Here is a 19065-nt window from a genome sequence, read left to right as displayed (position 1 = left end):
GTTGATAATGTAGAGGAAGGTTTACATTATTAACATTACAAAATGAGCACAGTCCAGTCATCTTTTCCAGAAGGCTCTTTGTAAATGTGGTTGAGCAAATGGGCCTCATGAGAGCAACACCATTATTGAATTCCTTCATTGCATGGTCCTCGAAAGCCTTATAATGTTTTACAACTATCTTTACTCAAGTGTAATTCTGAATTCATAAATAATACAGTCCACGTCCACTTGAACCACATTGAGGGGATTTCCAAACTTTTATGAGGTGTTCTGAAACTATACTGGGCAGAGTTTATTACATAGTTTATGGCTCTGGTGAATAACAGACCTTTGATTATTCTGATATTTTAGTGTCTTCTACTTTTTCCATGTCGTACGCTGCAAATAATGAAAATTATTGTCACTACTGCCATGCAGCGCCACTAAAATAGGTGTGAATATATAATGTTATCTGTCATTATATTGATGCTTTATGTGTCAACATGTGTGAGTCTACATTGCAGTACATTTGCATTAATGTTCCTTTTAGCAGTGATTTTGTTTGTGTAATAATAGGAAACCAGTAAAGTAGGAACAGAAAATGCCCAGCACACAGTCTCCATCATCCCATCCATATAATGAAACCACACCTCAACAGTCATGTAACCAATTTATATTTTATTAGGTCTTGTTTTATTAAACAAACTGGTCCAGGCTCATGAAAAGCAAAGAAGGTCCCGATCTTAACATGTGCCGACTCCTAACTTGAGACACTGTGGCCTCAGTTTTACAATCAGCAGATGTACAGAAGAACAGTGCAGGTCTCATGTTAGGATTTTTCCTCGTGACGTGGTGTTTCTTAGTTGCAGCACCGTATGCAGATAATGTACACCGCTGAGCATCAGGAGCTCCGCAGCACAGCTGTTCGACTCATGTCTGCTGCCAGGTCTGAAGGAGAAAGACTGACTCAATGGCTCTTTGACCTGTCAAACAGCTGTTTGAGTTGGTCCTTAGAAGTGGCCTCTTTCTGCTGCATGAGATCAGCATGGCCCTTGGTAACACCCCAGCTGTCGGGGGTGGCCAGGGAAGGACACAGGGGACGACCAGAGGCTGGCTTCAGGTTCTCCCAGTAGTCACGACGGGCCCTAAAAGGGAAATATAATAATTCTAGTTAGGATTGAAGCATCAATATCTTAAACTAGACTGAGAATAAGTGCATGTTTTTGGTATTCTGGGACATTTTAACACATTAATAGTTGCTTCTGACCTAGCTCTGACCCAAGGCTTGGTGTGCATCTCCAGACCAGCACCCCACATTCCATGTTTCTCAGATCCAGCAGGCATGATGCCTCTCTCAGCAGCCAGCTCCTCGGCCACAGCCCTGATGTGATAAGGCTCAAAGCCACAGCAGCCGCCAATATAGCGGATGCCAACATTGTAGGCCTCTCTGGCGTACTTGTGCATGTCCCATCGGGTCAGAATCCTGGGCTCCAGACCTGTCAGAAAGTTCCGTTTTATCTAATTGCAGGCTGGTTGTTTGTGGTGAAAATGTGCATTTCTATGTTGCATGGGCGAAACAAAGTGGTGCACCAGCAGAGGGTGTTTGTGCATGCACCCAAGGAAAGCACCTATTTATATATACGTGTGTAATTTCACACATGGCAGTCAAATGGCATAATTTAAGTGCAACGCAGCGTGTTTTTACCGAAGGGGAATTCTGGCAGATCGATGAATCCCTGACAGTTGCAGTCAGGAGTGTGGTATGCCAGGGGCTGGACCATGTAGTGAGCCTTCAGCCCGGCCTTCTCCACTCCCTCCTTCATCATCTTGACAGCCTTCACGCAGGTCATGGGGTCAAAGTGGCAGTTGACTCCCACGATCTGGGCACCTACAGGAGCACATGCAGTGGTTTAAGCTGACTGCTACAGATAAGTGAGAAATGACACAATTAAGTGACACACACTGTGGTTTACAGTTGTGGTTGCATGGTCTTTAAATTTCACATTTTCCATATTTTTCTAAATGGTACATGCTTAGATTTTAGTATCTGAACAGAACAGCGACTGAAAACACTTTTGATCTGTAAGTAGATCCCAGCTAAAACTTAAAAATGCCAGTAAATGTAAAACATCTCATGTTTACCAGTTGGATTTGCCATTATCTCCTTATTAAACACTGCCTAGGTCATATAAGGTAAAAATATTACATTTAACTTCCAGCACAGAAAACCTGTAATTCTAAATGTTATTCAGAAAGATCTATTTTTGTTTGCATTTTATGCTCCTGATTAATTTGATTTATATTAAAGAACACTGTACTCACCGGCTTTGACCAGCCTGACGGCGCACTCTCCAGGGGAAACACCGTGCATGTCTCCCTCTGGTCCGATGCACAGACAAGCAGCCACAGGCTTCCCTGTCTCCTTCAGCACCTCCACAGCCCAGACGGCTTCTTCAACGTGCTCAAAGTACTGCAAGGCAGAGACAAAAGCACAATCGTTTCAACGTGTGAGAAATAAAGAAAACTGAAACAGAGGTAATCTTACACTTAAGAGCATCTTCTGGAAAATGTTAAAAAATAAGAAATATACCCATTTCCCCACATGGGTAATTGGTGTTTTCTTTTTCAAACTCTACCTCAGCAATCAGGAAGTCCACATTTTCTTCACGAACACATCCAGCTGTTTCTTGAAGATGGCTTTAACATCTGTTTCACTCTTGCAGCTCAGGTAGGATGGAGTCTGACAAACTCCACCGGCAACCATGGCGTCGCTCTCGTTGGCAACCTGACGGGCCAAATCACAGGCGGCCTCGTTGATCTGAGCTCCCTGCAGAGTGAAGACAATTTATGGTGAATAATAAATGTAAAAGTCGCATTTAAATAACACATTGCTTGATTTGTGTTTAATTGTGGTAATTTAAGCTGCTTTTTTTCACTGGACATGTCACATTTTTTCTCAGCAGCCAGCACCAGGATGTTCTTATTCTTTGAAAGTGGTGTGATGTCCCAGTTAACTTACAGTGAAGGTGAGCTTGTTGCCTCTGTTCTCCAGTTTGTCATCACTGGCGTAGAAGGTGAAGGTCTGCATAACGTTGGCTCCAGCCCTCAGGAACTCCCGGTGCAGCTGTCGCACTGAAAATCAAGAGATTTCATCATAAACCAAACACACTACCACATCCACTAAACTGTGACACCTGATGCAATGTATTTGCAGAGTATTCCTGCAGAGAACAATAAAGATGTTTAGTTAAAATAGAAAAATAAAGTTGGTAAAACTGCTGGTTCTCACCTGCTTCGGGGTACTCTGCAGCAGCCTCGGGGGTCCAGGGACCGGCCTTCACGTAGCCTCTCTTCTCCAGGGCAAACACAAAGCCTCCATCGCCAATCACCACCTCCCCAGCGCTGAGACGCTCCAAGATTCCCTGTGATAAGATCAGTGTGAATTTAAAATAAAATAGTCTGAGTATGATGAGATCAACACAACTGCAGATACTACTGTTGAATCACGGAAGCCAAAGAATCTGCAGGTTCTTATTTCAAGAATATTTAGATGACACCAGCTGATAAGTTCGTTGCACTTGAAGCATAGTGGTTTCCCAATTCCAGTGCCACATGCTCCCTTTCTCACAGTCGCCATGAGTCATCCAGAAAGCAGCATGTGTGAGAACAGCTGCACTGCTTGTAACAGCTGCAATACCTGCAGCTTTTCATTCCAACATGCTTGAATATTGAGTAAAATTCTGACTTTTTTGACCTTTTATGTTGCCTCAGTCTTTATATTTGCTACACTTTAGACTCTGTGTCTGAAAAATATCATTTGTATCCAATTTCATTCATGAACTGTGCAACTACTCACTAAATTAACCTCTGTATGAAGCATTGATCCATGGTGGTGGGAGTAGATAGCTGGAATTGTTTATGCGTCCATTCATTTAATACGAGCTCTTTTTGGTGGGTCCTTCTCCTGTTAGATAACGCTGAGAGTTAGTTTTGACAGCAAAGTTTGTTCCTTATGAAAAGGCCTACTGTAACTGCTTGGCAATTCCTACAAATTCTACAGTTATAAAAACTGTAATTCAAAGTAGTTTTATTATTAAATAAGGGGAAACTAAATGCCGAAATACGGCAAATCTGCAGATAAAAGGTCAAAAAGAAAATTTTAGTATATTTTAGTCAAGTTAATATTTTTTCATTAATCCTTCTACTATAATGCAACAAATTTGAAGAGTAAATACTTTTGAGGTCTAAGGTCTGCAGCAACAGTTTGAAGTTTCATTTACCAGAAAAATGTAACCTGATACTCCATGTGTGAAAAAGGTGCATTAGGAAGAGTATAACCCTCTCCCCAAAAAACACCACACAAAAACCCAACCCTAAATATGTAGAATGTTCCCCAACCCCCACAACCATTCACCTCCTATACACTGGAATGGGAGCAGGAATATCCAACGAATATATCTATAAAAGGTCAAATATTCTTAGTCATTTGTGCATTCCAATTTAAATTGCTAATAATTTGTTTATTTACATGATTTGCCTTGAAATTTTGGAGCCATACATATAATTGCTATTGTTATTTCACAAAACTACCAGCTTTAATATCCTGTATGAATATTCTGCAGGAATCCCCTGACAGTGAACCCCAAATTTGGACTTAAAGTACACACATACCTTCTTTCCTGGTGCCATAATCCTGCTGCTGAGTGGACCCCTGACTGCTCAGACTTTGAGAGAGTGAAGCGACCTGCTGAGGCAGAGAGCTGCAATAAATCTGTCTGAAGAAGGGGAGGGGTCTGAGTAGGAGCTGCTCTGATTGGCAAGAGGCAGGTTACATAACCCAATGTTTACTCCTTCCCTCCCCTCTCAAACTAAATGAGAGTATTGTGAGTGCCCGCTACTAGTTTGGTCCGGATTAATTAGGCTTCCTTGTTTGTCAGATGCACATGTCAAATGTGTGACATGATCAGAATCTAAAATCATCGGTTTAGAAGTCCTGAAGCACTCATTCCACACTGACAACACAAAACTGCAAAATTTAGTTGACAACTCAGGTTTATTGTTGTTAGGGTTTACATTGTGACACTCCACGGTTGGAGCATCGCTGTTAAAAGTGCTTTTTATCTCCAGACTGAACCGGGAAAGACTTCACTTCTTCCCCCTTGCTCTTTTCTTGTTGACATAAGGGAAGACATGGACTGGTTCTCTTGCTCTGTCTTGCTTATGTGGAAGACTTGGCCTTCTTTGCATCTCCAGTGCGTGCTTCATTTCCTGGGTAGTGGTGACCTCTTTGTGCTGCAGCAGGTCAGCATGGCCCTTAGTGACACCCCAAGACTCAGACCAGAGGCATGCAAGAGGTTCTCCCAGTACTCACGACCTAAAGGAGATTTTTTAAAAAAAATACAGGTTATTTATTCCGGAATTTGTGTTTGTTGCAGCGTATTGTCTATTTTCAGATGCTTTACCTGGCTCTGACCCAAGGCTTGGTGTGCATCTCCAGACCAGCACACCACGTTCCATGTTTCTCTGATGCAGGGGGAATGATGCCTCTCTCAGCAGCCAGCTCCTCGGCCACAGCTCTGATGTGATAAGGCTCAAAGCCACAGCAGCCACCAATATAGCGGCTGCCAGCTTTGTAGGCCTCTCTGTGCACGTCTCAGCGGGTCACGGTCCTGGGCTCCAGGGCTTAGAGGGGAAGGAAACAAAGGACAAATGTGAGAAGCAGCATGAGTGTTTGTGTTTTTTAGTGTTTGTTTGACATGTGTAACAGGTGTGTTAGACCAACCATTAATTTCATCCATAATCTCCCCTTGTTTTTGTTTGCATTGTTAGTTAATTTTCTATTCTTTTTCTTCTTATTATTCTTAATTATGTTTGGGTATCAATTATTTTTGGGGGAGCTTTATTTTATTTTGACATTGTGACTTTTATTCTTGCGATTTTTCCTTGACCTTGGCCCTTTTTACATCATTTCCTCTCTGTTCTGCTCCGTTTCCTCAGACACTTGTGATCCCCTTCGGAGTTGGTGAGTAAACAGAGAGTGCTTTCCGTAGGTTCCGATACAGAAAAAAACATTAGAATGTGGCTTAAAATCTGCTTTATCATTTCTACATATTTTTGTCGATTGTCTGAGTTTTATATAGTTATGCTTCGTCGGGTACAGCGGTGTAGTAAGAACTTTTTTTTTACCTCCTTTTCAGAGCAGCTAGCCTGAGGCCACATCGTTGCTGTATCTGACACGCACTTTATTTTTATTAGGTATGTGAGCTCCCTCTCCTTTTTTGTCTTTTATGTATATTCAATCGTTTTCATAATTCTGTCTTAATGTTTATGTATATTGTGTATATACTTTAACGAGACGGCCCATGATCCCGTTGGGAGTAGAGCGGCTAGCAAGAGACAGCATCGTTGCTGTATCCAAAATGCATTTTATTTTTACTAGAAAATAAATTGGTTGGCTGCAACTACGTGGTCTTCTGTTATTCCTACAATGCAGATAGAAGGTCAGAGAGTTGGGCCAGACTGGCTACACATGCAGGGAGTTTAAATTACCAAAGGGGAATTCTGGCAGTTCTGTGAATCCTTGATAGGTGGAGTCGGGAACGTGGTATGCCAGCATGTAGTGAGCCTTCAGCCTGGCCTTCTCCACTCCCTCCTTCATCAGCTTCACAGCCTTCACGTTGGTCATGGGGTTAAAGTGGCAGTTGATTCCCACAACCTGGGCACCTGGAAAGTATTAAGAACAGATTCTTGTTGTGCCTGAAAACACAGATGGCTCTCAGGAGAAGAAGTGTGAGATCATGAAGCGTAAATTAAATGTTTACCAGACTTCACCAGCCTGATGGCACACTCTGCAGTGGGAACACCGTATAGTGCTGGGCGATATGACATACATATCGTGGGAACGATAGAAAAGTGTCTATCGTGCCATTTCTCTTCAACTGTTTCTGTCGTTTCTAATCTAATTTTAGCAATTATTACAGCAAATATATCATTAAATAGCCTACAACGATTGTATTAGTGTTTTCTTGTCACTATGCATACTCTAAGTTTATATAAATGAAAATAAGGAAGAATAAAAAGAGGTTTTTCGCAAAGAAACTCTGTCTTGTGGTTTTGCAACATGACACTGCTTTACATTCTTTGATTCTCACGCTGGTTTGCGACATGCTTTACGTTACTTAACTCATGAGTGCTGAACGATGGATGCGCAACAGGTTGAAGAGTCATGCCCGAAGTCGCAACAGATACAGACAGCTACACAGGCAGCCCAAGTAGAAGCACTTTTACTGAAAAGAGGGGGCACGTCTGTGATTACATGTGGTTACATTTTGGGTTCAAGAGGCCCGACACGGAGCAGAAGACGGCCATATGCAAACTATGCTGCAAGACTATTCCCGTGCCCGATGCCAACACAACAAACTTCTATCACCTAAAGAACATCCATGAAAAACTTGGGGTATTGTGGTATATCGTGATATATATCGTTATCGTGATATAAAATAATCCATATCGTGATATATGTTTTTTTCCATATCACCCAGCAGGAACACTGTTGACAGAAGGGAAGAGGTGCACTGGTTCTCTTGCTTTGTCTTGCTCATGTGGTGAAATTGGCCTTCTTCTGCATCTCAAATGTGTGCTTCATTTCCTGGGTGGTGGTGGCCTCTTTGCACTCAGGTTAGATATGAGAGCACAGAGAGGTAATGTGATTGAGAAATGGACTGGGATCTATTTGTGCAATGGTAACTGTAAGCAATTTCACGAGAAGCTGTACTTCAGGTTCAAAGGTGTGAAGATAAAAGGGATTTCTTAACATCAGTCTGGCTATTTCACAAACCGCATGAACGTGCGCACATCCAATAAATCCTGCACTGACATAATTTTGCTTACACCACCACAGGCCATCCACCATGAGGACAACTCTGACCTTCAGCTATGCTGCATGATGCTGAAGATTAAAAAATCTCTGCAGATCCAACGATGACGAATGTCCACGCAGTGTTGTGTGCAGAGAGATTCCTTGCCTTCTTAATAGGTGCTATCTCTACTATTCTGTTTCATTTGCAGCACTAAGCACTAGTAACAGCAAACCCCTCTTTGGCCTGAAGTACTGAGAGACGTTCATCACCCATTTTATACTGCTGTGTTGCTATGGGAGGATTTAATATTGGTGCCAATTCCATGTTTATTTACATCATGTCTGTTTGGATATTTGGCAACATAGTCTGTCAACTCGGGAATCAGAGCTCTGCAACTAGGCCGTGTCCAGTTGACCCCCAAGGAGAGACAACACTGGAGAGAGGCTAGACTCTGCCTCTACTGTGGGCAACACGGACACTTCAGTCTGCCCTCGTCACCCATGTCAGGGGAGTTCCTGGTGAGCCGGACCTCGACTACCTTACCATATCGCCTAAAACTAGCTGCCACTCTGCTGGAGGTCCAAATCCCTACCGGTCCACCCTCTAATTGACTCTGAAGAATGTCTCCTAGACAGTGACCTTGCTCTTCAGCTCGGAATCCCTAGAGAACAGTTCCTGTAGACCTGATTACAGCTGGCAACCACCAAGAGAAGATATCCTTCTGTGCCATCAACTGTTCTGATCCCCCATTAGTTCTGGCCCACCCGTGGCTACACCAACATAATCCTCACTTGGACTGGCATCATGGGAGACCATCTCCTTGTGCCCCACATGTCACCAGCTCTGCCTCCAGTTAGCCCTCACCCTGCAGGTTCATCCCCTTCTGTCTCCAGAAAACACTAAGCTGAACTCTGTACCCTCTCAGTATCATGACCGAGCGTCAATATTCAGAAAATCCTCACTAAATATTAAAATATTTTGCTGCAAGACTAAAATATGCATTAATCTCATAAAATGTTGACACCCCTTCTGTGGAGTTAAACAATGAGAACAAATGCAGACAAAAAAAAAGAAAATCCTGTGCCCTGTTTCTGCCTCCTCATCATCCTTACGACTGTACTATTAAGCTTCTCCCTGGTTCCACACCCCCAACCAATCACCTCTAAAATCTATCCAAACCAGAGCAAGTTGCTATGGAAACGTACATCCGTGACTCCCTGACAGCCAGAATCATCTGTCCCTTCTTGGTGCCTGTGGGGGCGAGTGTCTTCTTCGTCAACAAGGCGGCCTTGTATTGACTTCTGTGGCCTGAACGGCATAACTATCAAGAACACCTACCACTTGATTCTCATTACCCCCTGCATGGAGCCAACAACTTTTCTAAACTCGATCTCAGGAATGCATACCACCTCATCTGTATTCTCAAAGGTGATGAATGAAAGACTGCCTTCAACAGCTCTTTGGAGCACTTTGAATACCTCGGCCTCACAAATGCACCTGCTGTGTTCCAAAACTTTATTAATGACGTGCTGAGGGACATGATCAACTGATTTGTCTTCGTAAATCTAGACAATATCCTCATCTACTCACATTTACTCAGTCACGTCCATCAAATCCTGGAAAGGCTCCTGAAAAACAGCTGTTTGTGAAAGGAGACAAATGTGAGTTTCATGCATCTGCGGTGTCCTTCTTGGGGTATGTCATCTTGCCAGGGGAGGTGAAGATGGATCCAGGGAAGCTCTCGGCGGTTCAAGGCTGGCCCACACTGGACAATAGGAGGCAATTACAATGGATCCTGGGCTTCATGAACTTCTACCACCACTTCATTCATGACTACAGTAAAGTTGCTGCACCCCTCACTGCCCTCACCTTCAACTACCAAGGCCTTTCTATGGTCCCCTGAAGCTGAGCATGCTTTTTCAGTGCTCAAACACTGCTTTGTTTCTGCCCCTATACTTACACAGCCAGATCCTCAGTTACAGTTTGTCATGGACGTGGACGCCTCAGATACTGAAGTTGGAGCCATATTCTCCCAGCGATCCCCGAAGGACCAGAAGCGACATCCCTGTGCCTTCTTCTCACGACGTCTCTCTCCAGCTGAACCCAACTACGATGTGGGTAATTGGGAGTTGCTTGCCATCAAGATGATACTGGAGGAATGGCAACATTGGCTTGAGGTATCCGTCGTGATTAAAGGGGAACTTCGGTTGTTCCAAATCTCAGGACGCGAGAAAGCAAATCTCGTTCCGAAATCACGCGAGAGCTCGCGAAATCGCGCGAGAGCTCACGCCAAAGCACCGGTTTTGGCGCGAGCTATCGCGCGATTTCGGAACGAGATTTGGTTTCGAGCATCCTGAGATTTGGATACAGACCACAACAAAGAGCGATCGCCAGGTAATGTGGAGGTTTTCGTTCACTTCTCATCTCTAGTATGTTGTGGGACACTCATTGAGACTATCTGAGCCGGTCAGTGTGGGGCAAAAGCACGTTAGGGCGGACTTTGACGCGGGGGGGGGGGGGGCGAGCTGCCCTGCCCCATACTTTTTGCTAGCTGAGCTGCTAGCTGAGCTGCTAAGCTGCCTGCCTGGCTAAATACTGGAGCTATGTCGAAAATTCATTTCTCCATCACTCACATGTATGAAATTACATATGGAAACAGACCCCATGTTGAAAAAACCCGAAATTCCCCTTTAAGAGATGTGAGGGAACTTGGAGGAAGGCCTTGGACAGCTTGATGGCACAGGCCAACCGACATTGAACACCCGACCCGGCTCGGCCAAAAGGTTGGTCTTCGAGCCAAGGACCTCCTGCTCCGGACAAAGTCTTGGAAGTTGGCACCACGATTCGTGGGTCCATTTAAAGTGAAACACATTGTGTACCCTAGTTTGGTACAACCCATCCTTCGATGATTACGATAACAATGACCTGTAAGAAACCAAAAATGAAATGTTTTCAGTACATTGGCTTTGTGCTTGTTTTACAGCAGGGGACCATAAACTTTGTGACACTAACAGTAAAGAGAAGCCTGGTTTGAACCAACTGTTCACTGTAGTAAAGCAGCTGTGCGGCTTTTCATTATCTTCTTCTTTTTATTGCCTCTTAGTGATGAGACACTGTAAATATGAATGTTTATAATTTTGAAGTATTCATTCCACACTGACAACACAAAACTGCAAAATTTAGTTGACAACTCAGGTTTATTGTTGTTAGGGATTACATTGTGACACTCCACGGTTGGAGCATCGCTGTTACAAGTGCTTCTTATCTCCAGACTGAACCGAGAAAGACTTCACTTCTTCCCCCTTGCCCCTTTCTTGTTGACAGAAGGGAAGAGGTGCACTGGTTCTCTTGCTCTGTCTTGCTCATGTGGTGGATTTGGCCTTCTTCTGCATCTCCAGTGCATGCTTCATTTCCTGGGTGGTGGTGGCCTCTTTGTGCTGCAGCAGGTCAGCATGGCCTTTAGTGACACCCCAAGACTCAGGTGTGGACAGTGACGCACACTTGGGGCGACCAGAGGCGGGCAAGAGGTTCTCCCAGTACTCACGACGAGACCTAAAGGAGATTTGAAAGAAACAGACTATTTATGCTGGAATTTGTTTTTTGCAGCGTATTGTCTATTTTCAGATGCTTTACCTGGCTCTGACCCAAGGCTTGGTGTGCATCTCCAGACCAGCACCCCACGTTCCATGTTTCTCTGATGCAGGGGGAATGATGCCTCTCTCAGCAGCCAGCTCCTCGGCCACAGCTCTGATGTGATAAGGCTCGAAGCCACAGCAGCCACCAATATAGCGGATGCCAGCTTTGTAGGCCTCTCTGGCGTACTTGTGCACATCCCAGCGGGTCACCGTCCTGGGCTCCAGGGCTTAGAGGGGAAGGAAACAAAGGACAAATGTGAGAAGCAGCATGAGTGTCTGTGTTTTTTTTAGTATTTCCTTCACGCGCAGGGAGTTTATATTACCGAAGGGAAATTCTGGCAGTTCGGTGTATCCAAGGTAGGTGGAGTCGGGAACGTGATATGCCAGAGGCTGCACCATGAAGTGAGCCTTCAGCCCGGCCTTCTCCACTCCCTCCTTCATCAGCTTCACAGCTTTCACGGAGGTCATGGGGTCAAAGTGGCAATTGACTCCCACAATCTGGGCACCTGGAGAGTATTAAGAACAGATTCTTGTTGTGCCTGAAAACACAGATGGCTCTCAAGGGAAGAAGTGTGAGATCATGCAGCATAAATGAAATGTTTACCAGCCTTCACCAGCCTGACGGCGCACTCTCCAACAGGAACACCATGCATATCTCCCTCCGGTCCGATGCACATAGAAGCAGCTACAGGTTTCCCGCTGGTCTTCAGCACCTCCACAGCCCAGACGGCCTCCTCAACATGCTCAAAGTACTGCATAATAGACACAATCATATTTCAGGTTGACACAGTTTGAGCGGATTTGTTCACTTTTTTAAGTTAATTATGATGTAAATTCACCTCAACAATCAGGAAGTCCACATTCCTCTTCATGAACACATCCAGCTGTTTCTTGAAGATGGCCTTGACATCTGCCTCACTCTTGCAGCTCAGGTAGGATGGAGTCTGACAAACTCCAGCAGCAGCCAGAGCATCTCCTTCGCTGGCTACTTGCTTTGCCAGATCACAGGCTGCCTCATTGATTTGTGTTCCCTGGAAGAATGCAGTGGATTTGTTGATGATACACAACTGGAAGGACGGTGACTATAAAGTGTCCTATCTGGATACTCACAGTGATTGTCAGTGTCTGACCCCTGTTCTCCAGCTTGTCATCACTGGCGTAGAATGTATATGCCTGCATGACATTAGCTCCAGCCCTCAGGAACTCCCTGTGCAGCTGTCGCACTGAAGACAACATTCTTCATGTTAAAAGTAATACCCTGTGAGTTTAAGTGTATGCATCTTCCATCTGGACTATGTGAAGGTTTGGATCCAATATGAGGGTGCTGTCTGTTTTACCGGCATCAGGGTGAGTGACAGTAACCTCAGGAGTCCATGGACCGGCCTTCACATATCCCCTCTTCTCCAGAGCGAACACAAAGCCTCCATCGCCAATCACCACCTCCCCAGCATTGAGGCGTTCAATGATACCCTGAGCGAGCAGAGTGGACAGACTTAACCTGAGCTCTACGCTGAATCGATCAAACGCCTGTGTTTATGTTATAGCTCATTTCATATCTTTGAAATACTAACAGTGAACGAGGCCAGTACAGACAAACACACAAAATGCACTCCAGTTAGATATGAGAGCACAGAGAGGGAATGTGGTTGAGAAATGGACAGATGTCTTTGTGCCATGGCAACTGTAAGCAACTTCATGAGAAGCTGTACTACTGGTTCTAAAGTCCGAAGATAAAATTTATTTTTTAAATATCTGTCTGTTTTACAAACACATGAACATGCACATGTCTAATAAATCCTGGAGTGACATAATTTTCTTTACACCACCAAAGGCCATCCACCATGAGGACAACTCTGACCTTCAGTTATGCTGCATGATGCTGAAGATTACAAAATCTCTGCAGAGTAGCGATGGAGAATGTCCACGCAGTGCTGTGTGCAGAGAGATTCCTTACCTTCTTATTAGGTGCCATCTCTACTTTTCTGTTTCAGTTGCAGCACTAAGCACTAGTAACAGCAAACCCCTCTTTGGCCTGAAGAGTGCTGAGAGACGTTCATCACCCGTTTTATACTGCTGTGCTCTATGGGAGGATTTAATATTGGTCCCAATTCCATGTTTATCTGCTACATGTCTGTTTGGATATTTGGCAACATAGTCTGTCACACAGATCAATAAGTGTGGCATCGGTTAAACCAGTCATTTCAGGTAACACAAAAAGAGGTTTGTTGTAGAAAAATGACACGTGCTTGTGTAATCATTATAATAACAGTCCTGCCAATACTACTTCCTGTTTAACATTAGCTTGATCTCAGGCGTTTGTGCTTTGTCATTTAATGCTCTTTGGAAAGTTGTGGGTCACAGTGAAGTGACATGTAATAAGAACATACCAGACTTTGTACATCACCTGATTATCTTCATTATCAAACTTCAAGTTTATCTGACAATGGTTCTGCTTTTGACATGATTCTAGCCAGTTTACCTTTAGTGTGCAAAGATGATTCCTCCAGAGCTGTTATAGATGTTTGTGTCCTCTTGCTCAATCACCCTGATTACATCTAAACATGTTTGTGTACTTGTGAGTCCATGAAATATGACAAACTTGCACTGTCCTCATGGTGGAACCTTCTGTAATGTTTGCACTGTCTGTGTAGATTCATTGAGGTCATGTAATCTGAGGAGTTTCAGTGAAATGCTACTGGACTTCTCTTTTAGGTTCTTTGACACTTTCACCTCCCATCCAAGAGAACTTCAGAGCTGAAGAAGAATCTTGGATAAGAAGTTAAATGTCTCAAAATTCTTAAAGAGACCCGCAGATGCTTTTTACTGATTGGGTGAGCTTTTATTGCATCCAGCTGCACGAATTCCTGTTATTCTTGATCCAAAATACCGACTAGACAGACAATGTTTGCAGCTCAAGATCCAGTGCAATGCGGGGTGACTGCCTGAAGCCTCTTTGTGTGATTTTACACGATTATGGCCGAAATTTTGAAAATGTTGTCAACTTGCGGGCTGGAACTTTCTGTATCATTGTTCTTTTAGAGAACTGGTTTCTGGTTCCAACATGCGTGACTGCATCACTCAAATATTACAACTTTCCATTGTGTAGCGCAGAACAGTTTTGCTGCGTTTGAGGCAAGTTGTAGGTGAGCTGGTGTTCTTGAGCAGCTGTGATCAGTGGGTGGAGATAGATACAAGATCTTCATTGAGCTACATTTTCTAAAGCATGCCATGGTGTGGAGATACAGCTAAGCTATTCTGAGACAGGAGGGGTTATTTTGTTTTAATATGTAATTTTGATACACAGATTGATTTTTAGTGGTTTAACCAGTGACCAAACAGGAACTTTCATGTCTTTGCAGTTGAAATTACTATGGGACATTTTGGACTGGGGTGTGAGCATTCCTTATTCCATCACGAAGACATTGAATGTGGGAATTTTTTTTTGGTAAAACAGATATTCATCCCGTCACTGAAGCTGTTCTCCAGACACTTAACAAGTCACTTTTTGTCACTTCCCGTCCTTGATTTTGGTAGGAATTCACACAGAGCACAGATTCTGTGAGGAGCTGGCATCCAAAATATGTCAGCAATATCATATATAGTGGATGTTTCTCAATGCAGATAAGTGAAAAGGTACTTTCATTTGAGTTTTATGCACAACATCGGGCATTAACTGGTAAAATGAAAGTTTAAAGGCCTGGATAGGCAGCTGTTTTATCCTTTTTCTTCTTCTTTAAGGGCCAAACTTGTGAATTTGTGCACAAACTAAATTAAAAGTGCATAAACGGCTCCTTTTTGTTCTATATGTTTTAATTTATCACCCTCCTATAAATTTCTCTTTGGACTACGATAACAATCAGCTGTAAGAAACCAGAAAGCATTAATGTTTTCAGTACATTGGCTTTGTGCCTGTTTTACAGCAGGGGACCATAAACTTTGTGACACTCACAGTAAAGAGAAGCCTGGTTTGAACCAACTGTTCACTGTAGTAAAGCAGCTGTGCGGCTTTTCATTACCTTCTTCTTTTTATTGCCTCTTAGTGATGAGACACTGTAAATATGAATATTTATAATTTTTGAAGCACTCGTTCCACACTGACAACACAAAACTGCAAAATTTAGTTGACAACTCAGGTTTATTGTTGTTAGGGTTTACATTGTGACACTCCACGGTTGGAGCATCGCTGTTATAAGTGCTTTTTATCTCCAGACTGAACCGAGAAAGACTTCACTTCTTCCCTCTTATCCCTTTCTTTTTGACAGAAGGGAAGAGGTGCACTGGTTCTCTTGCTCTGTCTTGCTCATGTGGTGGATTTGGTCTTCTTCTGCATCTCCAGTGCATGCTTCATTTCCTGGGTGGTGGTGGCCTCTTTGTGCTGCAGCAGGTCAGCGTGGCCTTTAGTGACACCCCAAGACTCAGGTGTGGACAGTGACGCACACTTGGGGCGACCAGAGGCGGGCAAGAGGTTCTCCCAGTACTCACGACGAGATCTAAAGGAGATTTGAAAGAAACAGACTATTTATGCTGGAATTTGTTTGTTGCAGCGTATTGTCTATTTTCAGTTGCTTTACCTGGCTCTGACCCAAGGCTTGGTGTGCATCTCCAGACCAGCACCCCACGTTCCATGTTTCTCTGATGCAGGGGGAATGATGCCTCTCTCAGCAGCCAGCTCCTCGGCCACAGCTCTGATGTGATAAGGCTCGAAGCCACAGCAGCCACCAATATAGCGGATGCCAGCTTTGTAGGCCTCTCTGGCGTACTTGTGCACATCCCAGCGGGTCACCATCCTGGGCTCCAGGGCTTAGAGGGGAAGGAAACAAAGGACAAATGTGAGAAGCAGCATGAGTGTCTGTGTTTTTTTTAGTATTTCCTTCACGCGCAGGGAGTTTATATTACCGAAGGGAAATTCTGGCAGTTCGGTGAATCCAAGGTAGGTGGACTCGGGAACGTGATATGCCAGAGGCTGCACCATGAAGTGAGCCTTCAGCCCGGCCTTCTCCACTCCCTCCTTCATCAGCTTCACAGCTTTCACGGAGGTCATGGGGTCAAAGTGGCAATTGACTCCCACAATCTGGGCACCTGGAGAGTATTAAGAACAGATTCTTGTTGTGCCTGAAAACACAGATGGCTCTCAAGGGAAGAAGTGTGAGATCATGCAACATAAATGAAATGTTTACCGGCCTTCACCAGCCTGACGGCACACTCTCCAGCAGGAACACCATGCATATCTCCCTCCGGTCCGATGCACATAGAAGCAGCTACAGGTTTCCCGCTGGTCTTCAGCACCTCCACAGCCCAGACGGCCTCCTCAACATGCTCAAAGTACTGCATAATAGACACAATCATATTTCAGGTTGACACAGTTTGAGCGGATTTGTTCACTTTTTTAAGTTAAATATGATGTAAATTCACCTCAGCAATCAGGAAGTCCACATTCCTCTTCATGAACACATCCAGCTGTTTCTTGAAGATGGCCTTGACATCTGCCTCACTCTTGCAGCTCAGGTAGGATGGAGTCTGACAAACTCCAGCAGCAGCCAGAGCATCTCCTTCGCTGGCTACTTGCTTTGCCAGATCACAGGCTGCCTCATTGATTTGTGTTCCCTGGAAGAATGCAGTGGATTTGTTGATGATACACAACTGGAAGGACGGTGACTATAAAGTGTCCTATCTGGATACTCACAGTGATTGTCAGTGTCTGACCCCTGTTCTCCAGCTTGTCATCACTGGCGTAGAATGTATATGCCTGCATGACATTAGCTCCAGCCCTCAGGAACTCCCTGTGCAGCTGTCGCACTGAAGACAACATTCTTCATGTTAAAAGTAATACCCTGTGAGTTTAAGTATATGCATCTTCCATCTGGACTATGTGAAGGTTTGGATCCAATATGAGGGTGCTGTCTGTTTTACCGGCATCAGGGTGAGTGACAGTAACCTCAGGAGTCCATGGACCGGCCTTCACGTATCCCCTCTTCTCCAGAGCGAACACAAAGCCTCCATCGCCAATCACCACCTCCCCAGCATTGAGGCGTTCAATGATACCCTGAGCGAGCAGAGTGGACAGACTTAACCTGAGCTCTACGCTGAATCGATCAAACGCCTGTGTTTAAGTTATAGCTCATTTCATATCTTTGAAATACTAACAGTGAACGAGGCCAGTACAGACAAACACACAAAATGCACTCCAGTTAGATATGAGAGCACAGAGAGGGAATGTGGTTGAGAAATGGACAGATGTCTTTGTGCCATGGCAACTGTAAGCAACTTCATGAGAAGCTGTACTACTGGTTCTAAAGTCCGAAGATAAAATTTGTTTTTTAAATATCTGTCTGTTTTACAAACACATGAACATGCACATGTCTAATAAATCCTGGAGTGACATAATTTTCTTTACACCACCACAGGCCATCCACCTTGAGGACAACTCTGACCTTCAGCTATGCTGCATGATGCTGAAGATTACAAAATCTCTGCAGAGTAGCGATGGAGAATGTCCACGCAGTGCTGTGTGCAGAGAGATTCCTTACCTTCTTATTCGGTGCCATCTCTACTTTTCTGTTTCAGTTGCAGCACTAAGCACTAGTAACAGCAAACCCCTCTTTGGCCTGAAGAGTGCTGAGAAACGTTCATCACCCGTTTTATACTGCTGTGCTCTATGGGAGGATTTAATATTGGTGCAAATTTCATGTTTATTTGGAACATGTCTGTTTGGATATTTGGCAACATAGTCTGTCACACAGATCAATAAGTGTGGCATCGGTTAAACCAGTCATTTCAGGTAACACAAAAAGAGGTTTGTTGTAGAAAAATGACACGTGCTTGTGTAATCATTATAATAACAGTCCTGCCGATAATACTTCCTGTTTAACATTAGCTTAATCTCAGACCTTTGTGCTTTGTCATTTAATGCTCTTTGGAAAGTTGTGGGTCACAGTGAAGTAACGTAATAAGAACATACCAGACTTTGTACATCACCTGATTATCTTCATTATCAAACTTCCAGTTTATCTGACAATGGTTCTGCTTTTGACATGATTCTAGCCAGTTTACCTTCAGTGTGCAAAGAAGATTTCTGCAAAGTTGTTGCAGATGTTTGTGTCCTCTTGCTCAATCACCCTGATTACATGTAACCACATTGATGTATTTGTGAGTCCAAACTTGCACTGCACTCGTAGTGGAACCCTCTCTAATGTTTGTACTGTCTGTCTAGATTCATTGAATAATTTGAATAGGTTCAGTGAAACGATACTGGACTTCTCTTCTAGATTCTTTGACACTTTCATCTCTCATCCAAGAGAACTTCAGAGCTGAAGAAGAATCTTGGATAAGAGGTTAAATGCCTCAAGAACCTCAAAGAGAAGCCCAGCTGCTTTTTACTCATGGAATGAGCTTGTATTGCATCCAACTGCAAGAATTCCTTTTAGTCTTAATCCAAAATACCGACTCGACTGACAGTGTTTGCAGCTCATGCTCCAGTGTAATGTGTGGTGACTGCCTGAAGCTTCCTTGTGTGATTTTACATGATTATGATCAATTTTTTTTAAATCTACAACAGATTGGAAAGATTTGTTTTTTTTCACTTTAGTGAAACT

At 43.8% G+C, this 19065-nt stretch overlaps 3 protein-coding genes and 1 long non-coding RNA gene across 5 annotated transcripts; 1 reads left to right on the top strand and 3 right to left on the bottom strand.

The window, feature by feature from the left end:
• Positions 1-642: 642 nt before the first annotated feature.
• On the bottom strand, positions 643-4805 carry LOC110949963 (betaine--homocysteine S-methyltransferase 1-like). Its single transcript, XM_022192311.2, is given in 9 exon segments — positions 643-1124; positions 1247-1475; positions 1685-1867; positions 2302-2449; positions 2616-2641; positions 2644-2806; positions 2999-3111; positions 3269-3401; positions 4651-4805. Coding segments are annotated over 9 exon segments (1191 nt in total). The 5' UTR covers positions 4669-4805; the 3' UTR covers positions 643-946.
• A 208-nt stretch (positions 4806-5013) lies between these two features.
• LOC110949964 (betaine--homocysteine S-methyltransferase 1-like) lies at positions 5014-13589 on the bottom strand. 2 transcript variants are annotated; one of them, XM_051950922.1, is made up of 8 exons: positions 13428-13589; positions 12811-12943; positions 12584-12696; positions 12313-12504; positions 12078-12225; positions 11797-11979; positions 11472-11700; positions 5014-5353 (listed from the first exon to the last, which is right to left on the bottom strand). In XM_051950922.1, exons 1-8 carry the CDS (start codon positions 13443-13445, stop codon positions 5347-5349), a joined length of 1023 nt encoding a protein of 340 aa, XP_051806882.1. In that variant the 5' UTR covers positions 13446-13589; the 3' UTR covers positions 5014-5346. The 2 variants fall into 2 exon arrangements, with proteins under 2 accessions (XP_051806882.1, XP_051806881.1); XM_051950921.1 differs by lacking the exon at positions 5014-5353 and adding an exon at positions 11017-11390.
• Positions 11134-15937, top strand: LOC127534792 (uncharacterized). Its single transcript, XR_007943235.1, has 2 exons — positions 11134-11284; positions 15858-15937. It is a non-coding gene; the product is annotated as an uncharacterized LOC127534792 (long non-coding RNA).
• Positions 15590-18165, bottom strand: LOC127534791 (betaine--homocysteine S-methyltransferase 1-like). The gene is made up of 8 exons (XM_051950920.1): positions 18001-18165; positions 17384-17516; positions 17157-17269; positions 16886-17077; positions 16651-16798; positions 16370-16552; positions 16045-16273; positions 15590-15963 (listed from the first exon to the last, which is right to left on the bottom strand). Exons 1-8 carry the CDS (start codon positions 18016-18018, stop codon positions 15774-15776), a joined length of 1206 nt encoding a protein of 401 aa, XP_051806880.1. The 5' UTR covers positions 18019-18165; the 3' UTR covers positions 15590-15773.
• Between the last annotated feature and the right edge of the window lie 900 nt (positions 18166-19065).

Source organism: Acanthochromis polyacanthus, chromosome 7, assembly GCF_021347895.1.
Source record: "Acanthochromis polyacanthus isolate Apoly-LR-REF ecotype Palm Island chromosome 7, KAUST_Apoly_ChrSc, whole genome shotgun sequence".
Classification (NCBI taxonomy): domain Eukaryota; kingdom Metazoa; phylum Chordata; class Actinopteri; family Pomacentridae; genus Acanthochromis; species Acanthochromis polyacanthus.
Note: the sequence above shows the minus strand (reverse complement) of the source record. Positions and strands in the feature narration are given on the sequence as shown.